Genomic DNA, 27,761 nt, shown 5'->3' on the forward strand with positions numbered 1-27,761 from the left:
AACCGTCTGTCCAGTTACCTCCAATATTAATGAAGGATCTGAATTAAGCTGAGGGAGTCTATTAAAAATTATGTTTGTTAATTCTGCATTCAACTTTTAACAAGAAGTATTTAGTTAACAGTCTTCTGTTAAATATTTAAAAGTTGAATAAGTTATGTAATTAAGCCTATTCTTCTTTAAAAGAACAGAGTAAAGTTTTCTTTGTTTTTTAAGCATCTGCCTTTCTCCCTCATAGTTTATATAAAACATGGGAAAAACGCTGCCCTTCTGCAGCACCAAACAAAATTAATAAAAAACAAGGGAGGATGGTGTATTAAAGAAATTATTCAACATATTTAGAAAATAAAACATTCTTCCAGATTATTATTTAAATTAGCTTATGGGATTAAGGGATGTACACCAACTTTCCTAGTAGCAGATTTTTAGATACAACTCAAAGGCAACATTTATAAAAGAGGATTCAAATTCAAGTACTTCTACAGCAATACTTTGGTATGTGCTTCTTTCATATAAAATATTTTAATAAGTATGTGAACACAGATTGGACTGAAAAATAGGCTTGATGATTTTAATGAATCTTCATTTACCAAATATAACCCATGGATCTATTTAAATGCTTTAAAATTAATATGCATATAAATACACCTACCTTAAAGAATTCTTTTTTTTCAACTCGCTCATTGCCATCTGTATCCAACATTTTAAAGGCAATCTGAAGTCCAGTCTGGGGTTCTGCAACAAATTGCAAAATAACTTTACTAAAAATATACACACAGATGCTTACACTAGCACTTAAATACTGATTACAAAATTAATAACGACTGCAAAATGAATATTGCCTATGGTTCAGTTCTCCATTGTTACATACACACATGGTATTTCCAGTGAACCACATATACCTCTTCCAATATAAGCAAACTTCTTAAACACCTTTTTACTATAATTTCAAGGGATAATTAATGTAATGGGAAAGTAAGAAATGCCAGCAGTGCCCAAGTACAGCCATGACTGTCCATCTGATCTCCACAACAATATTGTATCTCTCACTGTCCTAGTCTTAAGATACTCTCTATGGATGCCTCCATGATCCCATGTCACTTCTGCAGTCTAGCTCTGTCTTGTTTATTAGAGCTCCTTTTCAGGTTAGATGAGTGGAAATTGCCTTCAGAAACCAATAATTATTTCCAAACTGGGTAAAAGAGCTAGTGTACTCCTCAGGTACTTCCTGCACAGGTGACTGTATGTCAGTATTAGAAGTCCTCCCCAGCAGACAGACCGATGCTGTAACAGTGGTCAGCTCTCAGCTCCTGCTCCTGCTGTGTTAGCCCTAGGCCTTTTTTAACTTCCCTTCTCCTTCTTCCCTAAACAATGTACTCGAATATTACTAAGATGTAATAAACTACTCTTTCCGGTCTTTTTTGACAAAAGCATGTTTTGTATGACTCCCATCAAGCTGATTTTTCTCAGGAATTTTACACAATTTTACCCTGCATTTCCTTCACTGAGTGGATGTTTCTTTTCAACACAAAAATGTAATGAGCTCTGAATCTTGCTATAAAAACATAGTGTGTTTTGAGCTCGTTCCCATGATTTCCTGGTCTTACTTTGCTTACAGGAGGTGGCCTCGCTCATTAGCGAGCCCACACAGGAGCAGCATGCTGCTGAAAATGTAGTTACAGTTCATTGCAGTAGCAAGCCCTTTTCCCAGTAATTTCTGGAGCACATGAATTAATTCCACAATCCATTTAAGTCAGGCATTAATATGAAAGCCATGGACTTACCGTCTCTGGAATATATTCATGTTTCCAAGAACAATGTTGGACCTATGAGGGCAGTGAAGCAGTACCTAAAAAACTCTAATGCCTTTAGAGTTTTCCTTTTGGAAATATGTTCTTCTAGTTCCATTCTGAAAAGTTTTAAGTCTTGCATTTTCTTTTTTAAAAGAATATTTCTGTCAAGGGAACAAGCTGAAGGAATATCCCATTCCTTTAAAGTCATAACAAGATCATTGAAGAAAGTACTATTTTTACATTTTAGAAATAACTACATCTTCAGCAGTCAATTAACATTCTATGTGAAGCAATCTTGTGATGCATGGATATTTTATAAATACCATTGCAATCTGCACAGCAGAACCCTTCCCCAGCAACTGGGTTGTAATAATCAAAACTGGCTTCCTTTCCATGGAAATGGCACATGCTAAATTTGTGTTACTAGTACAAAAGCAAGAAAAGGCTATCCTATAACATATTTAGAGAACAAAAGTAATTGATGTATTTAATAGTAATTCATACCATCTGTGTTCCAATTTTCAGATAAGAGAGCTGTTACTGAAAATACAGGACCTAAAGCTGCTTATACAGAGATGACATACTTATCTGATATGATGTAACCCCAAAGGTATGTGTTCGTAAAATAAGCATAGTTCAAAGACTACCACAGATATATTTGTATTTAATTAGAATCAGGCAAAAATCCAAAATCTGAACAGAAGAGCTTCATCTTGGCTGTGAGTGCAGGTTAGACCTAGGTGCTTCCTATCCAACTATTCCTGTGTTGACCAAGATGTCAATTTGTGTGACTGGCTAATTGAAACGAAGCTTTGAGTAAAGGTGACAACTTCAATTCCTGGACTTCTTCACCAGCCAGGGCGCCATTAACCTATTGCTAGAAATGAAATTCAATACAGCACTGGAAGAAAAAAAGATAGTGATGATACAAGGCACACAGAAAAGAGAAAAGAAGGTCACAGGGGCAAAAAAATAAAGCCTTTGCCTAACACAAAATTACATTTTTAAGTTCAGTGTTGTTACAGACACTGCTTATGTATGACAGGCAGCATGGTCTGGTCAGCAGCGTCCTGGAACCAGGAGTCTGGTGACTTTTTTCTGTTTCCCAGTTGTTCTGTTGGTGATTTTGTAGAAGTAATTTAAATATTAATGCCTGCTTTAAGAAATTTCATATTAATTCTCAGTAGTGAGAGAGACAGGTTGTGTAACTTGGGGCTGACTGACATGGGATACTTGTTAGGCAAAGATAGAGGCACTAACACTTGTTGACATTTGCTTTCAAAGTGATCGATATGATAACCTTCTGTGTAACCAAAGCAGCAACATTAGCACTGCATTTTTATCCTGCATCAAAAGATGCCTTTGTTTCTGCAGTTCAATACATTCTTAAAGAAATTCTGTGAAAAATGATGTTACTTGATTGTTTGGAGAAGTGGAACAACTTGCTCTAATACTGCTTCAGTTTTCTAATTGTTTCAGCCAATAATTCAGCATGAATTCATTTTCAGCTGCCATAAATTTTTAAAGAAGTAGAACCTTTGGCACCTATTACTGCAACTTTAAGGTATTCTTCTGAAATTATAATTTGGCTGAGGAAATCTAGAAAATCCGAGATCACTTCCATGCACAACAGTTTTCCTTTTTTAACATAAATGCATCATTTTTGAGTTGCAACAAATATATTAAAATCAGTATTCTAACTGGGCTAAACTCTTATTTCTGATTTTAAAACCACTTGAACACATGGTATAACTCAGGTTCAAGCAGCGTGTAGCATGGGACAGTCACCACTGCTGAAGCAGTATATTTGTCTATTACATAGGTTATCTTAATGCATATATATATTATTTATTACTGTGTACTAGCTGAAGTTCCCTAAGAGATTACCCACCCTTCATGCCATGTAGTAAGAGCTAATATAGTTCTGCTAGAAATGAGGTAAGCTGCAAAAGGGCTACCTAAACTGTGCAAGAGGTGTATACTGATGGCCATTATCAGGAAGGCTGGACATACTCTCTCCACTCTCTGGAGACCAACAATTATTTGTTCATACTACACCATGAGAAGGTGGATTTCCAGTGCAAGGAAAATTTGTCAATTTGTTTAAGCCTCGGCCATGGAAGTGATGAGGGTCAAGCATCTACAGTCCATCAGGCAAAAGTGACTACTTCCTTCTCTCCTTTCCCCATCCACTGACACCATAAATCTAGTATGCCTGGTTTTGTCCCTCGCTGAAAATGTTAGACCTGTATAAGTCATGCAAATAAGACTGCACATGTGGGCTATTCTGTGGACATGCACATGAACTACTTCACTACTAGTGTATGGGTCTCACTGTGTGATGTTCATTGCACACATCTCAAATCTTGGTATTTTTCAGCATCGCCTACACTTCATCAGAATAAAACGGAGGGGTGGCAAGCATGGCACAGAGTAAGTATGGGTGAAGAAATCTAGAAAATCCGAGATCACTTCCATGCACAACAAAAAATGCCTGTTTGTAGATAAAGCAAGTACCAAAAGGTCTGTTAGACAAAAAGGAAGGAAGCAAAGGAGGGAGAGCAGAAATACATGTAAAATACTTGGAGAAAATAAAGTCAAAAGGAACAGAGGATAAAAAAAAAGGATTAAAAAAGCCAAAAAAAAAGACACTGCAGAATTCTTCTGTTTGTGTATTGCATCCATTGCATATCTGAACACAAGAACAATAGGGAACAACCTTTGAGATGCCACAACAGCTTTTTATTCCACTGCATGAGCTACAATGTTAATGTCTCATTTCCAAAATGACTAAAACTACTATCCAGAAGACAAATTATTTATCTTTCTTCCCTGTTCTTCCTCCCCTTATAATGTGGTTCTGTAACCAATGTCTGCCCTCTCTCAAAGTCTTTTGAAAAGCTTTTCTGATCCCATGGTGCAGGGATTACCATGATTTTTGAAGTATTGCTATGGACCAATGATGCCACTATGGAAGTAAGTTCCAACCAATTAAAGTTATATCCATTGATATTAATGCATTATCACTCTCTATATAGTGAGTTTTTTACATTTTACAATAATGCAGAAATTTAGAAGCTAAAAATTTCAGGAAAAAGTTCCTGGAAAGGTGTTAGTAGCTGAGTATTTATGCCAATGTATTTTAAATATACAATACTTACTTGTAAGGATCGTCAGCAAAAACAGGTACTCTGCATAAGATATCAACCCTGAAATGAAAGAGTTAAAAAATTATTTGCAAAAAACCCCCCAAAAACTCATAGTAAGACTTGAAACATCAAATCCTATAAATATAAAAACTGTAGTTTGACATAGTGTTAAATAAATTTATTAAAGTAAGCCACTTTATTATTTAATAAAGTTTTTACTTCTGTTTTTAGTGCTCTGAAGGTAAAATTCCCTAACCAGAGACTCATCAATGCTCATGTCTAATCCAGAAAGTAAGGTTTATTTGGTATTAATAAAAGTCCTGCACTAAATCTTTGGATTCTCACTGAAAACATTCAATGTTTATATAAAAGGCAAATAAATTAAATGTGCTTTGTCACATTTAGTACCTGGGAGGAGAACTACTCTAACATTACCCTGAAGGATCAAAGTCCTCCATCCTTTGGCAGGCTCGCAGAGGCGGAGAATAGCTTCCCTCTAATTCTCAAGGGGAACATGGCAACACGCAAAGCTGCCAAGCTGCTAGATTGTGCTGATAGTACTGCTGGGCCGAGCGCCAGGAGGAGGCTTCTTTTTTTTTTTTTTTAAATAGGAACGTGTCCTTTCTACAAGGTGAAAGTATTTTCCCCCCTTTTGAAGGAAAATTCCAGTGTTTTCTTTTCAAATACCACCTTAAGTGAAAAGCCTGAACAAACACAAAGATGTGATAGCGTCAAAATGGAGTGTACAAGCTAAAGATAGAGAGCGCATAATGAGGGTGGTTAAACAACAGAATTTGAACCATCTGCCCCGCAATAATGTTTGGAGAAAAAATGTAAGGGGCTTTTTTATAAATCACTTTTCAAAATAACTGAGCTACTTTTAACTTGTGAGTTAAAAGCTGAAGCTGCTTAAAATAATGAAGTTCAAACATGCCTATCTGTGCAAAGATAAACTAGTTTTATAATTTATATTCAGTTAATTGATAGATAAAGAATACACTTAAGCTTCAGTGATAAGCAATTAACTTCTGATAAATTACTGTGTACAGACAGCAGCATTTGTATTTGACCTCAGATAGTGACTTAACACTTTTAAGTACCAGTTCAGAAATATTAAATTGGTAAACGCAGGAGTCTGAAAATTGGAGAACAAATCTTAGCTAAAGGGAGGTCTAATGCTGACCCTGTTGCCAACTCAATCTGGTTCCATATCTCAGCTTCCCTCTCCATCAAAATAGAGCTATTCACCCTATTATCCAACATGCATCATGTGTAAATCAGCACAGTACTACAATCATAAAACCACTATGGAAATAAAAAACACTTTCACCTCAAAAACTTAATTTTGCTTACAAGTTTTAGCATTTCTGCCATCATAAGAATACAAATTATTATTTGCATTGCTGTAAAACTTGGAGTTGTGTTCCTAGATAAAACATGTAGGTTTTCTACAAATTCAAAACCAAATAAACAGAGAAAGAACTTCTACTCCAAATTTTTAGCTTATATGCCTAAAGTATAAGACAAGAAAAAAAAAAAGATAGAAACAAAGAAATGAAGCCATTAGTGTGATGGGCAGTGATCAAGATTCCTAATTTTGTTTTGTGTGTGACACAGCCAAAGAATGTTTAAGGAAAGAATTCATAAAGGAATTCAATAAAGGAAGTCAATGAGGCAACTTAGCAGGTCAGTATAGAAAACACCTCCCAGTCATGGACTGCAATGGTGTCAGCACAAGAGATCCCTGACTGAAAATTTAACCACCAAGCAATGAAGGAGAGCATCACTGGCCAAGAAGAAGTGGGAGTCTGCCTCTCGGCTGTCCTGAGGTGCGCTGCACAGGGGTAGTCTAGGGAAGACCCGGAAGCTGAAGACAAACAGCTTATGCTAGATAAAACAACAATGAGAGCCCAGTGTTGGGATACAAAATAAGAGACCATACACTCAAAGGAGTTGTGAAAGAAAAACATACTTATCAAAGCATTTGAAAAGATACTAACATGGCAGATTATGTTTGTTAAAGTCATAGGAAAAAAAATGTTGTGATAATTGAGATACAAAATACTGAGCCCCTGGAGAGTTTTAGCTATATAGCTAGACATGGATCATTATACATTATAAAATTTTGCAGAAAGAATCTGCAAAATTTTTACAGAGATGGTAGGATGTGAAGAAAAGATCAATCTAAAGACAACACCCTGCTCAGTGGCTCAAGGGAAAAGCATTTGAATTGCAGAGGTCTGGAAAGAGGACACTTGAAAAGTCACTATAGTCAAATTGATAAAAAGGTAAATATAACAAATATATATAAAACATTCTTTAAAACCTGACTCAGTGCTTTAAAGCAAATCCACAGTCTGTCTGATATTTTCTGGGAGACTGATTATACTAAAATAATTTGTAATACAATTTTTTTAACTTGTGGACTAATTTCCATTAAAAATCTTATTTTAATTTTATCGTCCTTTTACTACTTGTAGTGAATAGCCAATTTATCTCATCCATCAAGTAAATGAAATGTTTTGGTAATTTTCTCTTTAATTCTACAGTAATCATTACAAAGTTACTCAAATTAAAATATATAATGCGGTAAATTTAAAAAAAAAACACCAAAAACCAGCCCACTGAAAATTATATTTCTATCCAAGTAAAATTTAAAAGATAAAAGCCTCACATACTGTAGAATGACTCAGCATACTTGCAGCCAAGTATTGCAGTTAGCATTGGCAAGATACTGTCATTTTCTATTGCTTAAGGAACTCTCTCTATCCCTCCCTAGAAATCCGTATCCCCAAACTTTATAGCAAACGCTGACAGTACAATATTCTCAGTGCTGAATAAATCACAAACCCCACAAAATATGACACGAATTTTAAAATTGCCCACTAGAAGGCAGAATTCCCTAGCATTATGTTTTACAAACTAGACTGAATACAGTTTTCCCTCTCCTTGACATGTAAATTACAATTTGAAGGTAGTTAAAATAACCTCAGCTAAACAGTGGGACAGGGTAGATTCATTATTCTGGTATTTATAAAAGCATAAATGTTTTCATTTTTAAACTGTGATAATAATGCATCTCAAAGCAAAAGCATCAAAGTCACTAAACAGACAGCATGATCAAAACCTGTAAAAACTCTATGTGTTGTGGGGACATATGGATGACTGCACTGAATGTTCCTGCATCGTCTCAAACTCCTACGTGACCTCTGAAGGACAGAATATACGGACACACAGTGCTAAGCACGGGGAGATCTTGGCCAGAATGCAAAAGACGCCAGGCTGAGCATATCACTGAGCCCACTTTGTGCCAAGCACTCAGCTGAGAGAGGTGCAACAAAAGGAGGCTGTGCTGATTTGCTATGTTTGCAATTTCTCTTGGTGGATTCCCAGTTTTCACAGACAGTGTGCTCTGGGGATTTGCAGTGCCCATCACAAGAAACAGAAAGGCTCTAAAAAAAGAAGGTATATAGAGAAAATATCCAAGAATTAAAGACTGGGAATACTTTAAACCTAATTCTGGGAAAGCATGTGATGATTAGTAATTTGAAAAGGCAGGGAATCAATTCAATGCAAAATCGAGCCTTCCCTAGGACAGGAAAAAAATATTCAGCTTGTTTGGAGATGGTTCAGGGTTGCTAGGGTATGCTGGGGCTTTCAGGAGAGGACTGACAAGCAAGGCATCCAGCTGGAGCCCCCTCCACATCTGCACAAGGATGCAAGGAATGAAGCGCAGGCAGAAGGGGCCACGAGGCCGCAGGGTAGGTGAAATGCTGCAGACCGAGATTGAGGGCTGCTCTCTTGGCACAAGCTGCCAGCCCTGTCTGGGGATCTGCTGTGCATGGAGAGAGCGTGGCTCATGCCTGCCAAGGAACTGCAGCAGTGCAATGGCAGCTTCCAGAAATGTCCATGAGATAAGGGATTCAGGCTGAACTGTATGATACAGAAAGTTTGTGAATAGGCACTGTCAGTGTTTCTCATTAGTTTGGGGATTTTGGTCTTTGTTACTGGTGAAATGGTTAATTACTCATCTATTTGGTTTCCTTGATCCTCTCGTTTGTTTTCTCCCTTCAATTAATTTATGCTAATGACATGTTTATTTGCTGTTCTTTAATTCCTTCTTCTTACACAAACAATATCCCAGCTCTCAGTTTTCCAATATAAGGTGGAAATGTTGGGTGAAAAAAAAAATCAAAGCACATCAGCGCTGCAAAAGGTCACAGAGCTTCTGAAGAGGAAGAAATAGCAGTCCCAAGGCTGCTCTTGGAATCAGGGATGCTGCTTTACATAATTAGATACAAATTTTATTTTTATTCTTAGTTTCCACGCATTTGAGTTATATAGTGAAACAGCAGCTTATTAACAAGTCTTAGAAGTCCATTTTGTGCTGAAGTTATCCTTTTCAGCCCCTTTCTCTTCTCCAAGTAGGCTTTTCAGTTTCTTTCATGTCTCCTGCACCTCAGAAGGCTTTCAATTCCCAGCCCTGCCTCTTTACTCTCTTGCATAACTGAGAGATTTGCCAAGGAGGCAGCTACTGGCTAGATGCGGATGAAATCAAATCCATGAAATACATTCAACTCTTACCATATAATGAGATAAAAAGCAACATGTATTTTTCAGTATCAAAAGTGCTCATTACCTTTATCACCAAGGTCTCTAAAAAAGGTCGGCCCTGGTTTAGCTTTGGCAACATACAGCAGTGCAGCATCTACCTCCTTCAAAGACAAAAACAAGAAAATATAAAGCCAGTTTTGAAAGAGACTTAATCATTTCAGTAACAGAAAGAATGCAAGTTCTTTTGAAGAAGGAAAGGAACATTTTGCTTACCTTTTTTGTCAGTTTCTTGGCTGAGGCTTTGCCTATAATAAAAAAAAATCATCATCATTCAATAACAAACTGACTTTAAACTTTGATCAGGTCCTGTGGCATTTCTTCAGATTTTTATGGGAAAATGCTAAGTAATATGAAACAGAATATTTTGCAACAGGCAGTTTGTTTCTAATTCCCATAATGCTCGTGAAAGGACAAGATTCAAAAGCAATACGAGCAGTCTGTTCAAATGTTCTCTCAACCTAGATGAAACCACAGCCCACTTCAGTGTCTACAACTGCCTTACTAGTGTAACTTTGCATACTGTGAGCTACAAATGTTGCACAGATTTCAAAGCAAGACTATACAGTAAGAAACAACTGTAGTATTTGGGGGTTTCCGTGCACACATAATAATCCTTGAAGTGCAGGTTGTGCACGTGAAAGCTAAGAAATACTAAAAAAAAAGAAAAAAGTAAGAAAATGTTGATGTTTCTATTAAGGAGAAGTAAACTGAACAAATCTGCCTTCTGAAAGAACATCAGATGAAAATCATGCAAACTCCTAAGGGTTTCCTAGTAGGTCAAGTTTATACACTCAAACAGGGGAGACACTTGCAGCAGTATAGGTTGTATTCCTGTGTAAATCAACCATTTGAAGAGCTGGATGTATCATCAATGGAACATTCCAGCTGGTTAGGCAGGGATCACAGAAACCCTGTGGTCATGGACCAGCAGGAGTTGTGCTTCATCCTTTCTCTGTCTATCTGCCCTGTCACACTGATCTGCCTCCTCAGCATTTCTCCTTATACAGTTCTCAAAACCCCGCTGTCCTTCACTCTTAACACTCTCAGCCCATCACTCTCTTCCTACATCACCAGTTCCTCTGGATTCCAGCCAACCATTCTCTCCTATTTATTCACACTGTGTAAGCACAAGCTGAGCTGCTTGGATTTGCTCTGTGGACTGGTGCCTCTGTGTGCATCAGGCTGGCATGCTCCACGCTCAGACTCCAAGGCTACTCTGCGGCTTCACGGGCACCTTGCATCCAAAGGGTCACCAGCACAGCACCGCTATTTGGAAACGGACATGATGGAGGCAGCCTGGTGGGCAGCTGTCAGCAAAGATTTACCAAGTGTTTTCACAGGCCCATAATTTAGCCAAACAGAGGTACATTCTTAGTAAAACAGCAAATTTCCATATTGTTGGCAAATGGCATGCCCAGCTGCAGGGGGTCTCCACTGGCAGCTTTCTGCTTTGGACAAGGGAAGCTGCTGGAACATCTCAACCAGCAATAGCTCATTTTTCAGCACAGGCAAACCACTGTGCCCTGGCCTCTGCTCTTTGAACTGGCAGTAACAGTTTTGCTAAAAAATTCCTCTCCCCACACCCCCTCCCCCAAATCAGCCTAAGGCAGACACCTGGCACATAACATTTCAACACAAATGTTTAACTTTGACAAAAGTTATAAGCAACTAAAATTAGGGGTTTAATACTGGAGTGTTGAGTGACCCCAGCAACAGGTGTTGCCAGTACCACCTGTCACTGTGGATGAATACATTTTCGTGCACTGCTTGTACATACATTTACACCCATATACACACACATATATAAAGCTACATAGGTGGATACCCTCTAACTCAAACAATGTACAAAGTCCTCTACTTAGCTTCATTTGAGACAAAAGAAGTCAGATCAATAACAGAGTCTGAGAACAAGCAACAGTCACTATATCCAGTAAGGCTGAGTCCTGAGCAGTGTGATGTAACACCACAGTTACATCTAACACCGTTTACTGCTGCAGAGCATTTTAAAGAATGGTTATTTAGCAAATTAAGTTATTTAGATCTCAGCTTTGAAATGTTGCCCCATTTCAATGTGGAACTAAACTACAGCAGTTCCTTTGGCTCTGGGAGACCCAAATAGTGAGTGACCAGCCTTACAGGAGGGAATGAATCAGGCTGTAGGTCTGCAAAAAACAGTATCTGAAAGAAAAAAAGGAAAGCCACCTTGTAATGTTTTTCACTGTACATGCTCTTTGTACTTGCTGTCTGTACTGAAGCCAGCCATACACTCTTATTTGGTTAAGAGCAGCTCCACTCATTTCAATCTCCTGGTGACCCCAAGAACATCACATCTGGGATGGCACCTGCTACCATAGCAGTGTACTGGGGAGTAGCCTTTTCCCAGCATCCAGGAGGATGACAAAGGGAGATAAGCTGAACTCTGCGAGCTGGAACAGCAGAGGCATGGATAGTTGATGCAAGGTAAGGAGAAAGCACTGGGAGCTACAGATGAGACACTACTTGGCCAAATTTGTGAGGATCTACATTTGGTAAGTTTGTACTTCTCTTCTTTGTGTTGCATTCAGCACAATAACTCTGAAACTCTTCAGCTACCTGGTTACTGGGGAAGAACATATTTTCAATGAGAATTACTGTATCTTGATAAAAATTAAGCAATGGAAGGAAAATCTGTTGTAGACATATGGACTCTCTTTTCACCAGCCAGCAGTCACAAATGCAACTGTCTGGAGCTCACAAAAATGGCTGTGGCAGCCATCAGCATCTGTCCTCTTACATCCAGCCAGTCACCTCCAGAGGACGTTTCAGATGCTGACAAGTCGACTGACCTCTTTCAGAAGTGAAAAGACAGTAACAACAATACAGAGGTGCTTGTGCTACTGGTACATGGGTGAAAGAAATAGCGGAGGAAAGGAAGCCTTTGCAGAAGAGGGAGAGGACAGTCATATCATCCCAGGACATGGTGAGAGGTAGAACCAGGTGGGTCAGTTGGCCCCTGCCACGACTGACTGGACAAGGGGCAGCTGCTACAATAAGAGAGGAAAAAAGACAGGATGGAAAGGGACAGACTGAGAGATGAACAAAGACATTTCTACTTTTCAAAGCAGTAAATACATCAGAGTAATAAATGTAGAGTCTTTTAATGTTGCTCTTCTCACATGGGCTTCAAAATCAAAATATTTAATAACCTAGTCAAATGAATATGGCATACAGATGTCAGCATGAATGTGAACTGCTAGGATAGGAATTTTTTGGAAAAAACACCCTGACACTTGGGACAGTAGTATTATTTTTCACATTGCCATTTGTCTAAAGTATTAGAATACAATCTCATAATAGTGCAATAATTTAAACTGTAGAATAAGTTTCCAGCAATAATTATTTGAATATTTTCTAAGAATTGAATCCAGTTACATTTTATTGGTACTGTCACCAAATAAAATCATCTGTGAAGACTCAAAATCTCAATTTTCATTTGAAAACATCAGCTACTTTTATTGTAGCGCTCATTATATTCCTTGAATACTAATTTAGCTCTTGGTGATTATTCTCTCCATTTATTTACTTCCTAACAGTGAGACCTCTTTAAACACCAACACAGAAAGCTCTATTAATATCAAATGTGCAGCCCTCTGAGGAATCAGGTCTCTTAAGGCATTGTCTACAATAATTAGGAGAAGGTTAACTCCTCTTTGCAGAAGATGCACTGCAAAGGCATTAACAGTTTTCTTAGCCAGTCTGTACACTGAAAGACAAAAGTGCCTCTTCCTTTCTATGAATTAAATCTTGGTGTTGTCATTCCTTACACGACTACAAATACATCAGGATCTAAGTGTCTCTCTGAGGAATACGGATAACAGATATAATTATTAGGAACTATTTAATCTATTAAGTAAAAGATCTGCATGATGCAATTTTCTATAGTTTTATTCTTTGACATTAATAGATCCTTACTAATAGGTAAATTAATGACATATTAGAAAACTTGTTTATAGCAGTAACAGTCTCATCTTGGTATCAAAAAAAGAAACCTGGAATTCTTTTGTTTTGAATTTGAGTGAATGAGAAGAAAAACAACCTTCCCCCTGCTGAACTGCCATGATGATGATGGAATTCTGGTTTAAAGGACATTGAGTATTTTCAAGGGTCTCTACATATTTTACAGATGCTATCATCTAATTTTCACCATTTATAGTGTATCTATGAAACAATGAGGTACAGACACACCTTTCATGAACAAAAAGGTATTTTAGCTTTTTAAGTTGAATGAAAACCAAGTCTACTTAAAAGCACACAAATTCTGTGCTGTTAGCCAAGAAAGTTAGTTGACAACTGTAATTAAGAAAACACCACCAAGAGCATATCCGTCAACCTTAATTTGCCCTTGGCAAACCTGGATATTTTGTCACATGCGTTTCTTACAATAGAAACGTTTCCCTCATCTATCTTTTTTTACACTAAGATGTAGAATGGACCTGACATCAATGTTAGGATTAATGTTAGGAAATAGTTGAATTAAACAAGTACCCACTTGCACTCAGTAACACCTATTTACACCTGTACAGCTAAGGAAAGGCTTAGATCTGACAAAAGACATTTAGATTCAAAGAATGAACAAAATCACTAAGATCAACGATTATAACAAAAATAATCAAGTGCCAAAGCAAAAGCAGTTACTACCACCTGCAAGAAAACATACCTTTACATGTCTGCAAGATTCCTTTATTTTTGTGATATAGAAATTAAAATTTGAATCAATCTTTCTCCATAGCCTGAACTTCAAATGAGAACAGTATAAAATAGGTATGCTTTCCTAGGAGGACAACAAACTCCTATCCCTTTTATCAGCAGTCACTGAGATGGTTTGATAAGGATCTCTTTTTAACTTCATTTCAAACAGACACAATGACAAACAGACAAAAAATAAAACCAAAAAGACTTCCCAGCTTTATAATTTTAGATAGCAATTGTTGCTACCTTTACTGAAGTTTGGCAAATTCAAGGTCGTACTGGGGTAGTATAAAACCATTTGTTTTTTCATGAAAAATTATGATGAGAATAGCATTAAGTATATTCACAATTCAAAGAAACTCTCATTTTGCAAAATGATGAGTGAAACAAGCCTTTTAAGCTGGTTGGGATTTCAGCACAGTTGTAATCTGAGGATCAGGGCATTTTAAAAACCAACCCCACTGTGTGCAGCTCATGCTGTGGCCTTCACAGCAGAGCCCACCCTGCAGCCTTGCCTGCCATGGGAACAAGAATTTTTATTTCTTCGTTTTAACTGGCTGCCAGCCTTCATGCAAGCTGAACTCTAAGAATCCTGCACCACTAAGCTGGGTGAGATAAGAATTGCGTATGTTGATTTCCTTGGGGAGATACCATTAAAATTTTTGCTCAAATTAGCCTGAAATACAAGATCATTGAAATTCAATAGCTTGTATTTCATTCTCAGCTCTCTCTTAGATAATTTTAATGATACTGGACAAGTACCTTATATTAACAAGGTATCCTTTTTTTACCCACCTTATTTTCATTCTCATTCTTTAAAGCTCTTCTATGCATTTATAAAGTACTTAGTGCTAATGAAACCAATAAAAGGCAAAAATTCAAGCTAGTAATTAATTCTTTAAGGCCTCCTTTTGAAATATTGGTGATATCAGAGATAAATCAAGGATAACAAAAAAAATTAAGGCTTTTTGAAAGCATGACAAACGAAGTGGTCAGATTGCTATGATAGCTCCTGGCAAACTAGTATATGAATAATAAATGAGCATGCAATTTAAATGAATTAAGAATCCACTTCAGCTAGAAAGCTTTTACTGAACTAGTGCATTGCTCCATTGAAAGATAATTGATAAAAGTCATTTCAATCACATGAATTAGTGAATTGAACCACCTGAATTATAGTTCAAGTATGCCCAGTGGAAAAGGCAATTTGCAGTAATAGAAGCTTCTGATATGCTTTACAAAACAAGCTTTGCATCTGTCCTTCTTTATTTAAAGCAATCATTCCTCTGAGGAAACAAGAAATACACAGTGCTGGGCCGAGGCCAGCGCTGGCAAATCTCCATTTCAGAAGAGCAGTTGCATCAGAGCAAGTCAATATCAGGAGGTTTCTCAGTGAGTCAGGCAGCCCCGGGTAAAAAGGGTGGGATGCTGATGCAGGGAAAAAACATCAAAGGATGACACAGTCTTTTAGGAAACTGAAACAGACTAAAAAATTAAGATTAGCAAGTTTTCAAAACCTGTTAAAGAGATCACGGCACCGAGTCACCAGCAGCGCAAGGAGTTCCCAAAATAAGCAAAGGCACCAGGGTAAAAGCAGATGCTGTGGTGCCCACTACAAAGCTTTTGAGCAGCTCAGTCCTCGCTGGAACTATGGCAGGAGTCTGTGGGGATGGCAGGGAAAGCAGGGGAACAATTTCACCTTAGGTATTATCGAGAGAAAGTGACATAACCCTAGATCTGCTCTCTTTCTCATAACATATCCAAACCGCAGATAAGGAAAAGCTGAGGATGTGTTCAAGCTTCCAACCTTACCACAAGACTTGTCCTGCAGTGATATACAGCATACAGAAAGTTACTTCTTTCAAATGACTGGAAAGGTCTAACAGGCATGTAATGGCAGCCTTTGGCTGCACAAGGAGCATGTGATGCGAGTTAAGGCTTCACGTGTAACACACAAGCAGCAAGAAGCCAAGCACAGAGCACAATCGCAGATGAGCATTTTCCCAGCAGGAGAGGCTGCCTGTCCTCTGGGCTGGTGCACAGCTCATGACTGCAGGAAGCACCCTGAGGAAGAATGTGTCATGTGAAATCATGTCCTCAAGCTCCCAAATAAGCACCTCATGCTTGATTCCTCTGGCTTCATTTAGATGTCTAAAAAGTAGATGCCTAAATCTGAGTTAGTGATCTCTATGGTGCTTTGCTGTAACTATGATGCTGTAAGGACACACGCAGAAAAGGGTTTATAATTAACTTTGAAATCTGCTGCTCCTATTTCAGAGGAGGAAAGCTCATATGCCCAAAAGCTTGTCTAATTTTTCCAGCTTAGAGCAATTGGTCTAATAAAAGATCTCTGTCTACAAACCTCACTCTGACTAATGACCCCAGGCTCCCTTTATACTCAAGGGAGAGAAACTGACAGAGCAGGACCATTTATTCCAGGTTGAGACAGGTGTCCAATCCAGGCCTTAGACTTACCTGTTTCATTATCTTTAAAGAAATAATACAATCACCCACTCTGACCTGACATTCAACTTTTATGTATCTAAATTGAGCATGCAACCAGATAACTCATACTGCTTTCTGTATTAGTTCTTTCTGTAATCTGTTTTTTCCAACCTCCTATCTATCAGCCCGATGCTAAGGCATGTATTCTGTTTTAGTAAGAACTTAATCAGACACAAGAGCAAAGTTTACTACAGTTTAAGAGGGAGAGTGGCTGCATAATTGGAGCAATAAAGTCTTATAAAGGACAATTAAGATTACCTGGAAGTAGCTGTATTCATAATACATGCTTCTGAGACCAGAAGGGTGGAGAACAATTCCTGCCAATTTACAGAGAACATTATGCAGTTCAAACTTTCGGGATAGATGGCATTTCCTGAATCTGCACAGCAGGCAGGCAGAGCCTCAACTCAAGAAACAATTCCTATTATTAGGTTTGAGTCAGTCTCATCTAGCCTATGCCTTCAAGAAGACTCCTACTCTAAAATAAAGAAGCTATGATATCTGTAGCATCCCTCTGCTTTAAGTCATCATCTCCTGTTGCTAACAAAGACTAGTTTTTTAAATACTACAGTGTAGCAGCACATGCTAGGTTAAGGTACTAACAGATGAAGGTAAACTATTATGATAGCCTCATAGCACTAGAGGTTTAATTCAGTTTCTTTACCAGGCAGTGTTAGAAGTCAGGATCCCTGGCCTAAGGGTTCTATAATCTACTTTATGGTTAGGGAAGATAAGTACAGAAGAACAAATAAAGTAGGGTAAGAACACCAACAATGAAATGACACAGGTAAAAATCTGACTGCATACACAACTTGAGAAAACTGTATCTTAATTGTAAGCAGAGATTAATTTGGATTCAGAATGAAATCGTGTGCAAATCAATCATCCCACAATCAAAACGAAGAAAGAAAAGGTCAACATCTTAACAGAATCAGAAATTCTTATCTCACTGTGTAAAACCTGATTTAAGTTTATGTGCTCAATATAAAACCACCATTGCCACTGTAGCAACTATTCCTATTGTCTCATTCAGCTAATTCCTTTACAATTTGAATTCTGAAGATCTTCCCTGTTATGACAAACTGTTACTTTTCACATGCATCTTACAAAATGCAAAAAAATTCCCCCAAATCTGTTAAGGACTAGGCACAAGAATATTAAACATTGCTTATTGCAAATTGGACTCTTGCTGGTAAACATAATTGAGGTGCCAGGTGAGGAATTCATCCTCTGTGTGGGAATTTATCATTAGCATAAAGCTACCTTACTGACCCTGGAATTAGGAAAAAGAGGGCATATGCTAGAGAGGACCACCTTTTTCACACTTTTGCTTTGATGCAATTTATCCCCTAAGCAGGAACTACAAATAATTTCAAACTATGTCAAAATATATGAAGCAACTCTATGGTTTATTGTTCTTTGATATGTAATGAATGCTCCAACATGCAAGAATTACGGATAATAATGCCAGAAATAATCACATGAGTCAACTACTTTGTCCTATTGCTCCCAACAGACTTTTGCTCATGCATTACCTCATCAGTTTATGCGCACACAAATACATGTTCACCCACTCGACAGATAGTGTTAATACTAAACTGTAGTTTGGAAAATGGCCTTAAGTTACACCAGGGGAGGTTTAGATTGCATATTAGGAAAAATTTCTGCACTGAAAGGGTTGTCAGGCATTGGAACAGGCTGCCTGGGGAAGTTCTGGAGTCACCATCCCTGTAGGTATTTAAAAGACATGTAGATGTGTTGCTTAGGAACATGGTTTAGTGGTGAACTTGGCAGTATTAGGTTAATGGTTGGACTTCATGATTTTAAAAATATTTTCTAACCTAAACGATTCTAAGATTCCACAATTTGGGTTCAAAAGACAATAGAATCACTAAGGCTGGAAAAGACCTCTAAGATTGTCAAGTCCAACCGTTAACACAGCACTGCCAAGCCCACCATTACACTATATCCCCAAGTGCCACATCCATGTGCCTTTTGAACAATTCCAGGGATGGTGATTTCACCACTTCCCCAAGTAGCTTGTTCCAATGCCTGACCACTCTTTTAGTGAAGAATTTTTTCCCAATATCCAATATAGACCTCCCCAGGTGCAACTTGAGGTCATTTCCTTTTGTCCTGTCACTTGTAACCTGGGAGAAAAGACCAACCTCCACCTCACTACAATCCCCTTTTGGTAGCTGTACAGAGTGATAAGTTCCCCCCAAGCCTCCTTTCCTCCAGGCTAAACAACTCCAGTTCCCTCAGCCGCTCCACATAAGACTTATGCTCCAAACCCTTTCCCAGCTTTGTTGCCGTTCTCTGGTCACACTCCAGCACCTCAATGTCTTCCTTCAAGTACTGAACACAGTATTTGAGGTGTGGCCTCACCAGTGCCGAGGATGGGGGGACAATCACTGCCATGGCCACACTGCTGGCCACACTATCGCTGATATAGGCCAGGATGCCATTGGCCTTCTTGGCCACCTGGGCACACGGCTGGATCACGTTCAGCCACTGTCGACCAGCACACCAGATCGTTTTCCACTGGGCAGCCTTCGAGCCACTCTTCCCTGAGCCTGTAGCACTGCATGGGGTTGTTGTGACCCAAGTGTGGGACCCAGCACTATTGGACCTCATACAATCGGCCCTGGCCCATGGATCCAGCCTGTCCAGATCCCTCTGCAGAGCCTTCCTGTCTTCCAAAAGATCAACATTCCCGCCCAACTTGATGTCATCTGCAGACTGACAGAGGGTGCACTCAATCCCGTTGTCCAGATCATCAATAAAGATACTAATCAGGACTGTCCCAAATACTGAGCCCTGGGGAACACCACTAGTGACTGGCTGCCAGCTGGATGTAACTCCATTCACCACCACTCTCAAGGCCATACAGAGATTTTTACCCAGTGAACAGTGCACCCATCCAAGCTATGAGCAGCCAGTTTCTCCAGGAGAATGCTGAGGGAAGTGGTATAAAAAAGATTTACTAAAGTCCAGGTAGACAACATCCACAGCCTTTCATCCACTAGGCAGATCACCTTAGTGATATTATTTCAACTGCTTTGTTTATGAAATAATTTGCTTCTTCTTAAACTTTCTCATCCAAGTACAGACTTCAGGATACTGTTGATACTGTTTATTCCTAGTGGATCAGAAAAAAAACCCCAAGATCTAATATTTTGATACATTTTAAAAATTAAAACTGGAAATATTTTGTGAAAAAAATCGAATTTATTAGTGGTATCAGCAAGAAAAATGAAGCACCATTACTGTAATTCTTTTCAGATATAGGACATTTATAGTAGTTGTGTCCAAGCAGTAAATAGCTGACATATTAGTGCATCTAGGCAATTTAAATTACTGCAGTGGGTAAGTAACCAGGAGCACTGACATTTCACATAAATTGAGTCGGTTCTCAAGAGTGCTGTAAATATAAATAGCTACTTAGATGTGGTTTATATAGTAGCTCGCTTTTTGTCCTGTTTCACCCTGTCACATATCAAAATTATTTACACCATCATTAATGCTCTCTTTTTTGTTATGTTTTGTATTTTTTTAAAAAGATTAATTTATTTCCACTACGGCAACATATAGTAAAAAGTCTTAGAAAGATGGCAAAAAGGGTTCAAGGAGGTGATAGCTGATTGGAAAAGTACAATGGAATTGTGCGAGAAACACTAGTTTTGGAAACTTTCATTCATCATATGCCAGCAATGCCTAGTCTGACCTTTGGAAGAAAAAAAAAAAGGAGAGAGAGAGGTGGCTGAAGTCCTTCTGTACTGCTATTGAGAAATCTGGAAATCTCAACAGCAGGATGCCTGATTTCTATTGCTGCACTATTCTAATGATGTTTCATTCTCCTAGTGCCTTGTCCTTCCATCAAACATCTAGAATTTGCGTCAGATGTAATTCTGACGCAAATTCAGAGTAAACACATGCTTTCCAACATCTTATTGCTCTTATTTCTTTCCCAGCGGTAACACTCTAGTGAATACAGCACAAACAGTACCTTTTTGGTGACTGTGAAAGATGGTCTAAGGAGTTTCAGAGAAGCTTGTGGGAAGAACCATGAAGTGGAGCTCCCCCATGGTTAAGGGAAATTACCTCATTCACAGATTAGTGGAAAGTTGGAATGGAGCTCTGGAGGTTACTGCGGTGATTAGAATGTCCTTATCATGATGACAACACGAAAAAGCTCAAAGCAAGGCTACTCAGGGTAGCTTGCCCAAGACCGTATTCATTTGGATTTGCAGACATTTGTTTTTGAAGGGTTATAAATAAAAGACATCTCTCTAATTTAATACAGTCACATGACCAATCTTTCCAATGAGAAAATATCAGTTTATGTGCTTTTGTAACATACATTAACATCAAATACATGCAATAGTTGGTAGGTTTTGTATGGAGTTTTAGGATTTCCCTCCCTTGCTTATATCAAAGGCAACAACATTCTTAAGCAGTTGAAGGCTTTACCCTGGCTTCAATTATCACTGACAACCTATGAAAGATAAGACAGCATTTTTGCCTTATTTGTCTAGATATGAGATCACTAAGTACTGGACTTAACAGTGAATTGGGGCATTTTACTGAAAGGAAAAAATTCTATGTTGGTAATTTAATTAATGGGAGTTGTGTGTTTAAGCTCAAGGTCTGGGAAATTTTGTCTTGCTGTCCAGAGCACAATAAACACCAAAACCTTACTATGCTTCTCTTCTAAAATGTAATACCCATTAGACATGCAATTTACAGTGACTAGTTGTCTGAGGGCATTGGTTTTGAGTTTACAGAACAATTATTTTGTAAATTATAACCAATATAACTTCTGCTTAGGAATTAAAGGATTAAGTGAATACCCACTAGATGGTGTTCAATTACTGCATGGGGTGACTGGGCTAGTTACAACACTAGCTCCTATTCACCTCAAATGTCAGCAGATAACAAATACATTTGTATTAGAGGACAAAAAGAGGATGAAATCATTCTCCTAACTAGAAATTTGGAAATGCTTTAGTAAATTATTTACCATGCATTGAATGTGGGTAAGTGGAACTTCTAAAACATATGACAAATATAACAAAAATAAAGTACGCAAGGTTGTTTTGGATCCACTTGTTATTAGTCTATAGTTTTACTCCAAAATCTTGTATTTTTGCAATTGATGAAATTATCCATCTGTTCTTCACCTTCCCAAACTCTGCTGACATCGTCCATTGAAAGAAAAGGGTTAATAAACACTCACCAAAGGAAAAATATCCATTTTGCAATTAGTTTTATTAAAAGGATGAACTGAATTATCAGATGTCTAGTCCAGCAGAACCTAATGCATCACTTTCTTTTTCGGCAGAATATTAATAATTGCAACTAATTCCCATTAGTGATAGTGAATCAGTGCAAGAAAGTAAAGAAAAAAGAAGAATATAATAAAGGTGGTATTTTAAGGGAAGAGACTTTTGGCATAGATGCAGTATTGTAGCACTTAACTTCAGATATTTTAGATTCCTGGAGATTACAAGGATGAAGGGATAAAGAGAATTGCTATTCAGAGTTGAATTAAACTAATACTGTCATGTCAGAATTTCCAGAAGGAACCTTTTCCCTTTATAAGGCTCTGAAATTCAACCCTACATGAAAATTTTAGGAAGGCCATTTTAATGCAGATGACACCCCAGTGAGGACATTACTCTTTCCAATTGCCATCGTGAGAAGATATGGACATTCCAATAACCATCTTTGGGAATTTTCCTACAGAAGACTCTGTCTACTGCTTTGGGCATTTACTGATCCTGCACAGTCATACTTAATTTTCCGTAACTCTCCAGATTCAAGCATTATCCCAAATTCTAGTTTTTTATTCCTTCTTCCTTCCCTTTTATTCAGAGTGCCTTTCAGTGGCTGACTTGCTTTCCTTCAGTTGATGGTCCACGTCATTCTCACTTTTATCTTTAAATGAGCCAGGAGTTTCTTTCCACTTCTAAGATTAGCTCATTCTGTTATTAGCACATACAGAAGCTCTGAACAATCCAGTAACAGCCCCTGCTGAGTCTGACTTGTTTATACATCATTAACATCTGCCACCTAGCAATTAACAGATGTTTGGGAAGTTTTCCTACAGCAGGGGCTCCAAGGGTACGTAAATGATAACAGGATGCTCCTGTTTTTTCAGCTAAGAAAGGTTTAACCTATTTTTGCCACACAAAAAGCTTAATGAAGAGATCTAGTTTTGGTTAATTTCTCAGACCATCAGAATGAAGACTGTTACATGAAACTAATTTGAGACACTGTCTTTATTCATCAGATAAGGTGGTAAAGGGGAGAGGAGCAGGGTCTTAAGACTGGCAAGAACCAAAGTAAAGAGAAATCATAGAAGAGCTTAAAAACAGATGTTAATCATGCCTTATTGCAGTGGCCAAAAGAGTTTGGTTAATTTGTAACTTAAAGAAAAAAAAATGCTGCTAATACTAAATTTAAAAATAAATTACACATATGATATCCATCAGTAGTAGAAAAGAAAGCCTTGTGCACCAGCTAGAACACCTCCTTTACTCTAAGGAGTGAACTTTGGAGACTAAATAAGAGAAGAAAAGATAAGCCATCACTTGACCCTTTGACTTCAAACTCCTCACATAATGAAGAAAAAAATCTGTCAGAAAGAAAAAAAATCTAGACAAAGAAGATCAAGAGTTTCTTTCAAAAAAAGTAAGTTATTATTTTCTAGAATTGTCTTATTTCCTTAGAAAAGAACCCCTTCTCCCCTGAATTCAAATAATCTGATGAAGCAAACCTAAGAAAGACATTTGGCTTTACCCTGGCTTTTATTCTACATTCTAATTTTCTGAAGAATTCTGATCTTTTTAAGCACCTTTTTAAGCACCTGATCTTTTTAAGCAGAGGAAACACTGTAATAGGTCAAGACAGAAATAGAACAGAAATATTTATTCAGTAAATGTAATGGAGAAGGCAAATCCAAATGCATAAATACCCTTCACATCAAAATTCCCACTGTCTTATTTGACTTGTAGCAGCCTTCGGTTATACTGTGCTTCTGTGTCCACTGCCTCCAACTGTTCTTGTGCTGTCTACTTTCCACCATCCTCAGCTTCTCTGACAAAACTGCTCCTCGAAGAGCAATTTTGTGGACTGAAAAAATGAAGAATTTTTCCTGTATCCCTGCAAAGGTGTACATTACCTGGGGGCATCAGACCCTTGGCTGTACATAACCTTCTAAAAGGCCATTCTTTGCCAGATCTCTCTTTTTCTCTTTTAATCACAATACCACGGTTATGTAAAAAATGTCCTCACCTAAGAAAATAATTTGCTCTACCACAGTACCTTCAGCCTGGCAGACACATGGAGGTACAAATGAAGACCAAAGCACCTGTAGTGCCAGAAGCTGTTCTGCACGTAGTGACTGCGAGTGGAGCACAGGAGAAATGCATTTCAGCATTTTGCTCTAGTGAGCATTGCTTTGTACCATTTTTCTCCTTGACTGAAGCTGCAGTTTGACATTCAGATGTTTCAGCAACAGTATTAATTTAAGAAGTTCCTGACTTCAATCCTTGTTCCACCCCTTAGCCACAGCGATTGCTAGCGGATTGTGCTGTGAGCCAGGGAATGATGCCGGCTTTACAAAGAGAAATCAGACTCAGAAAAGCATGGAAGCATGGAATAAAGATACCTAAATGCAGCAGTGGAATGGATGGTCTCACCCAGTCAGAGGAGGTAAAAATAAACTCGGGTTTGCTTAACTTAACAAGTCCAGTGCTGAATGGTAAATTAATTACCTATAATGTATCACAGGACTAAGGTTCCAAAAAAAAAAACCCAAACACTATTTTAGGTAATGGGAAATGTTAGCATGAGAGCAAGAGGGTTTAAACAGATAGTGACTGATTTTAGGTTTGATGTCAGAAGAGTTTTTAAGCAACAGCAGAGATGTTGTGTCATTGTTTTCCAATTTAAGCAGTGGTTAAAAATGATTTTAAATTGAGTATGAAAAAAATGTGTAAGAGGTCTATATTTTAAGTTTGTAAACTGCTAAAATAGGAGCTGATTTTTAGAATATATATGATAAATTTTGACACACTGTGAAATGCTAAAGACAAGTCCTAAGCTGTGAAGTATCTCCCTAGCAGAGAATATAAATCCATAAAAATATATTACAAAATATTACATGTTAACTTAGGTGAGCTGTGGCAATAAATAAAAGTGTTCTTACAGTGGTACGACTAAGCAGATATCCTTTTTCCTTTTTACAGCAATACTGGACATAAGTAATAGCAATTGTCCTCTTGAAATGAGCATTTATTTTAGCTGCAGAGGAAAGAGATTGAAATGAAACGTGAATCAAATTTTAAGTAGGCTTTTTACAATTCTCAGAGTTGGTGCAATGAAAAGCAAACAATAGACAGCTTTCTTCTAGTGAAAGTGTAGAGTCATTTATGTTGCCCACTGTACTTTTAAAATGACCATACTGGTTTAAAAGCCCCTCTTACTTTTTCAGCAGCAGAGACTGCCTTTACCACCATACATATCACAAAAAATGTTTCTCTTTAGCCAACTTGAAGAAAGCCAGAGAAGTAGATGAAATTTTTGAGCATTAGGTCTTGTATTTTCTCCCAAGACACTGACAGTGAAACAGAAGTGAGCTCTCACATTCTCTACACCAACAAATCCACAGAGAAGAAATAATTGCTATCGTCAGGGTGTGGGTGACACACACACATATGTGCACCCCTTCCCCAGGAGAAACAAAAATGAAAGAAAAAAACATTTGGAAAGGAACAAAAAAAGAGAAAAGTCCTCTCTTTTCTGGAACTGGTAGTTTCTCTGGTGGGATACATAGCTTACTAAGCACTTGCCAATATCAATGCAGCAGAAAGATTTTACTGTCTCAGTCATTCCAGTCGTATTAGAGGTATTGGCACAAAGGACACACATTCAAGACTTGAAAAGAGGGCTGATGCCTGAGAAAAAGAGTTGTATCATTTTGAAGACTTCAAACATTAGCTCTTCTGAAAAACAACTGAAACAAACTAAACAACAGCAAAAGGTAGCTGCCTTGGCAATGTGTTCTATTTAAATTCCATGCAAGAAGCCCATTTTTAAATTTTTATTAAGCCAGGTAAGGTCGCAGCTCTTGGTGAACAAAGTCCCTGGACACTGACATTTTATGTATACTGATCAGCTGAAAAAAGCAGCTAGAAAAACCAAGAATGGCCAAGTAGGATGCATTTGGATCTAGTAGAAAAGTTGAACTGCTTTTTGTCTGGTAAGAACCAAGGCAGGATTTGTTGGAATATGCTGCATCTTCCGTTAGCTATATCTGAAAAATCCTTACACCTTCAGCCTTTTCCAGGTCTGAGAAGAAAGATATTTAAATAAAGACACAGCCAGCAGAATGACCAGGTGCTTGCCAGCATTATGAATGGTAGTGTGAGGACTCAAGCTCTCTGATGGACCAGACAACACTGGAAGATTGATTTGATTACTAACAGTTGGTTCTCATCTGTATTCTCCTCTGCAATAGCGAAGCTGGTAAGCCCAAGGGAGGGCACTGCCATATAAGCAGGTGGCTCTACAAGAGGAATCCGTGTGTTTTACACATGGAAAAAAGTCTTTGAACTCAGTATTTGCTTTTGTTTCACAGCAAATGAGAAAGGCTACTGAGCACGATCTGTGCTATAACCCACTGCAGGTGCAAGGCTGTGGAGTGAAAAACAGAGCATAACCTGGCTGGTTTCTCCCTTAGGGAATCGATGCCAGTGTTTTCCAAACAGGGAGCAATGGAACTTCTCAAAGGTGCCCCTGGAGACCCAGCTGTTTGGCAAGTAAGGACAGCTCCTCTCACCTACCAAAGCAGGCTGCACACCTTGCCTGTTGCTGTTCCCTGGAAGGAAAGTGATTGATACTCCATGGTTCTACCTTAGACATTTGTAACATTTCTTATGAGAACAAGCAGGGGAAAAAATAGCCTATATCAAGATTACCCAAAAAACGATAAATCATATGACTAATATAATAAAAATTCAGCATTGGCCTAAGGAAAAGCACAGAACCATTGCTACCAAAAGAGTTACAAACAACTGGAAATGTGAGGCTAGAACTCATGCTACATTTTGGCAGGAACCTGACCTGCACTCCTGGCACCTGCTATCCTCCACCACGGCTCTGCCAGATCCTCATCAGTTCTTAAATATCTGAATGCAAACCAAGGAATTTTAAAAACAGATTGTACTTCTCAGGTACAAACCAATAGCTGTCTGTGTTAAGAATATATGTTGCAAGAAATTAAAATATATTTAAGAGTGGAAAAAATCCACTGAGTCTGATTTGCACGCTACATCTGTTAAGACTTAATTGTTAGCTAAGCAGGATGTTTCAGAACTGATTAAGTTCCACTGAATTTATTAAAAAAAACAAACTGAAGTAATCTGTCAAAAAGTATTTAGAACCCATGGCAGAACAAATCCCAGAGATATTTTCTGTGATATGTTGACAGTATGTTATAAAAGTAGTTGAAATGGTGTGTGGAGTTCTACAAAAATAAAAACATCTTTACAAATAGGAAAAATATTCAGAGACCAAGAATGATTGTATGAGCTCTTGAAATTTGCCCATATGTATTTAAAAAGTTACTTCTCTGCTAGGTATTTTAAATATTATAGTTGTATGTCACAAAACTGAAATACTTCACTAAGGCAGAAACTGTTGCAAGACTTCTGAAATTCTAAGGCAGATGATGTTTATACAACAAGCAGACTCCTGTTATTAATAACCAGATCTTTCCATTACTTGCACTACAAGTATTCTGTATGTGCACAACACATTTTCATTTGTTTCAAGAAACCTGTTTTCCATTCAGATGCCATTAAATAACCAATAACTTTCACACTTTAAATAACTAAATCCTTCAAGATGTGCAGTGAGACTGCTTGCCTCTTGCTCTCAACTCTGCTGAAGCCTGATCAGTTTTACT

General features: G+C 38.0%; 1 protein-coding gene across 1 annotated transcript in view; it reads right to left on the bottom strand.

The window, feature by feature from the left end:
• MICU2 (mitochondrial calcium uptake 2) overlaps positions 1–27,761 on the bottom strand; it is a 145,840-nt gene that overhangs the window by 32,838 nt on the left and 85,241 nt on the right. The window contains exons 3-6 of the mRNA XM_029960899.1: positions 9,767–9,798; positions 9,579–9,654; positions 4,952–4,999; positions 650–732 (exon numbers count right to left, since the gene is read on the bottom strand). Coding sequence (XP_029816759.1) covers positions 650–732; positions 4,952–4,999; positions 9,579–9,654; positions 9,767–9,798 — 239 coding nt within the window. The remainder of the gene's footprint in view (positions 1–649; positions 733–4,951; positions 5,000–9,578; positions 9,655–9,766; positions 9,799–27,761) is intronic.

The sequence above is a fragment of the Manacus vitellinus genome, unplaced genomic scaffold (assembly GCF_001715985.3).
Source record: "Manacus vitellinus isolate BGI_N305 unplaced genomic scaffold, ASM171598v3 scaffold_2_pilon, whole genome shotgun sequence".
NCBI classification, from domain to species: domain Eukaryota; kingdom Metazoa; phylum Chordata; class Aves; order Passeriformes; family Pipridae; genus Manacus; species Manacus vitellinus.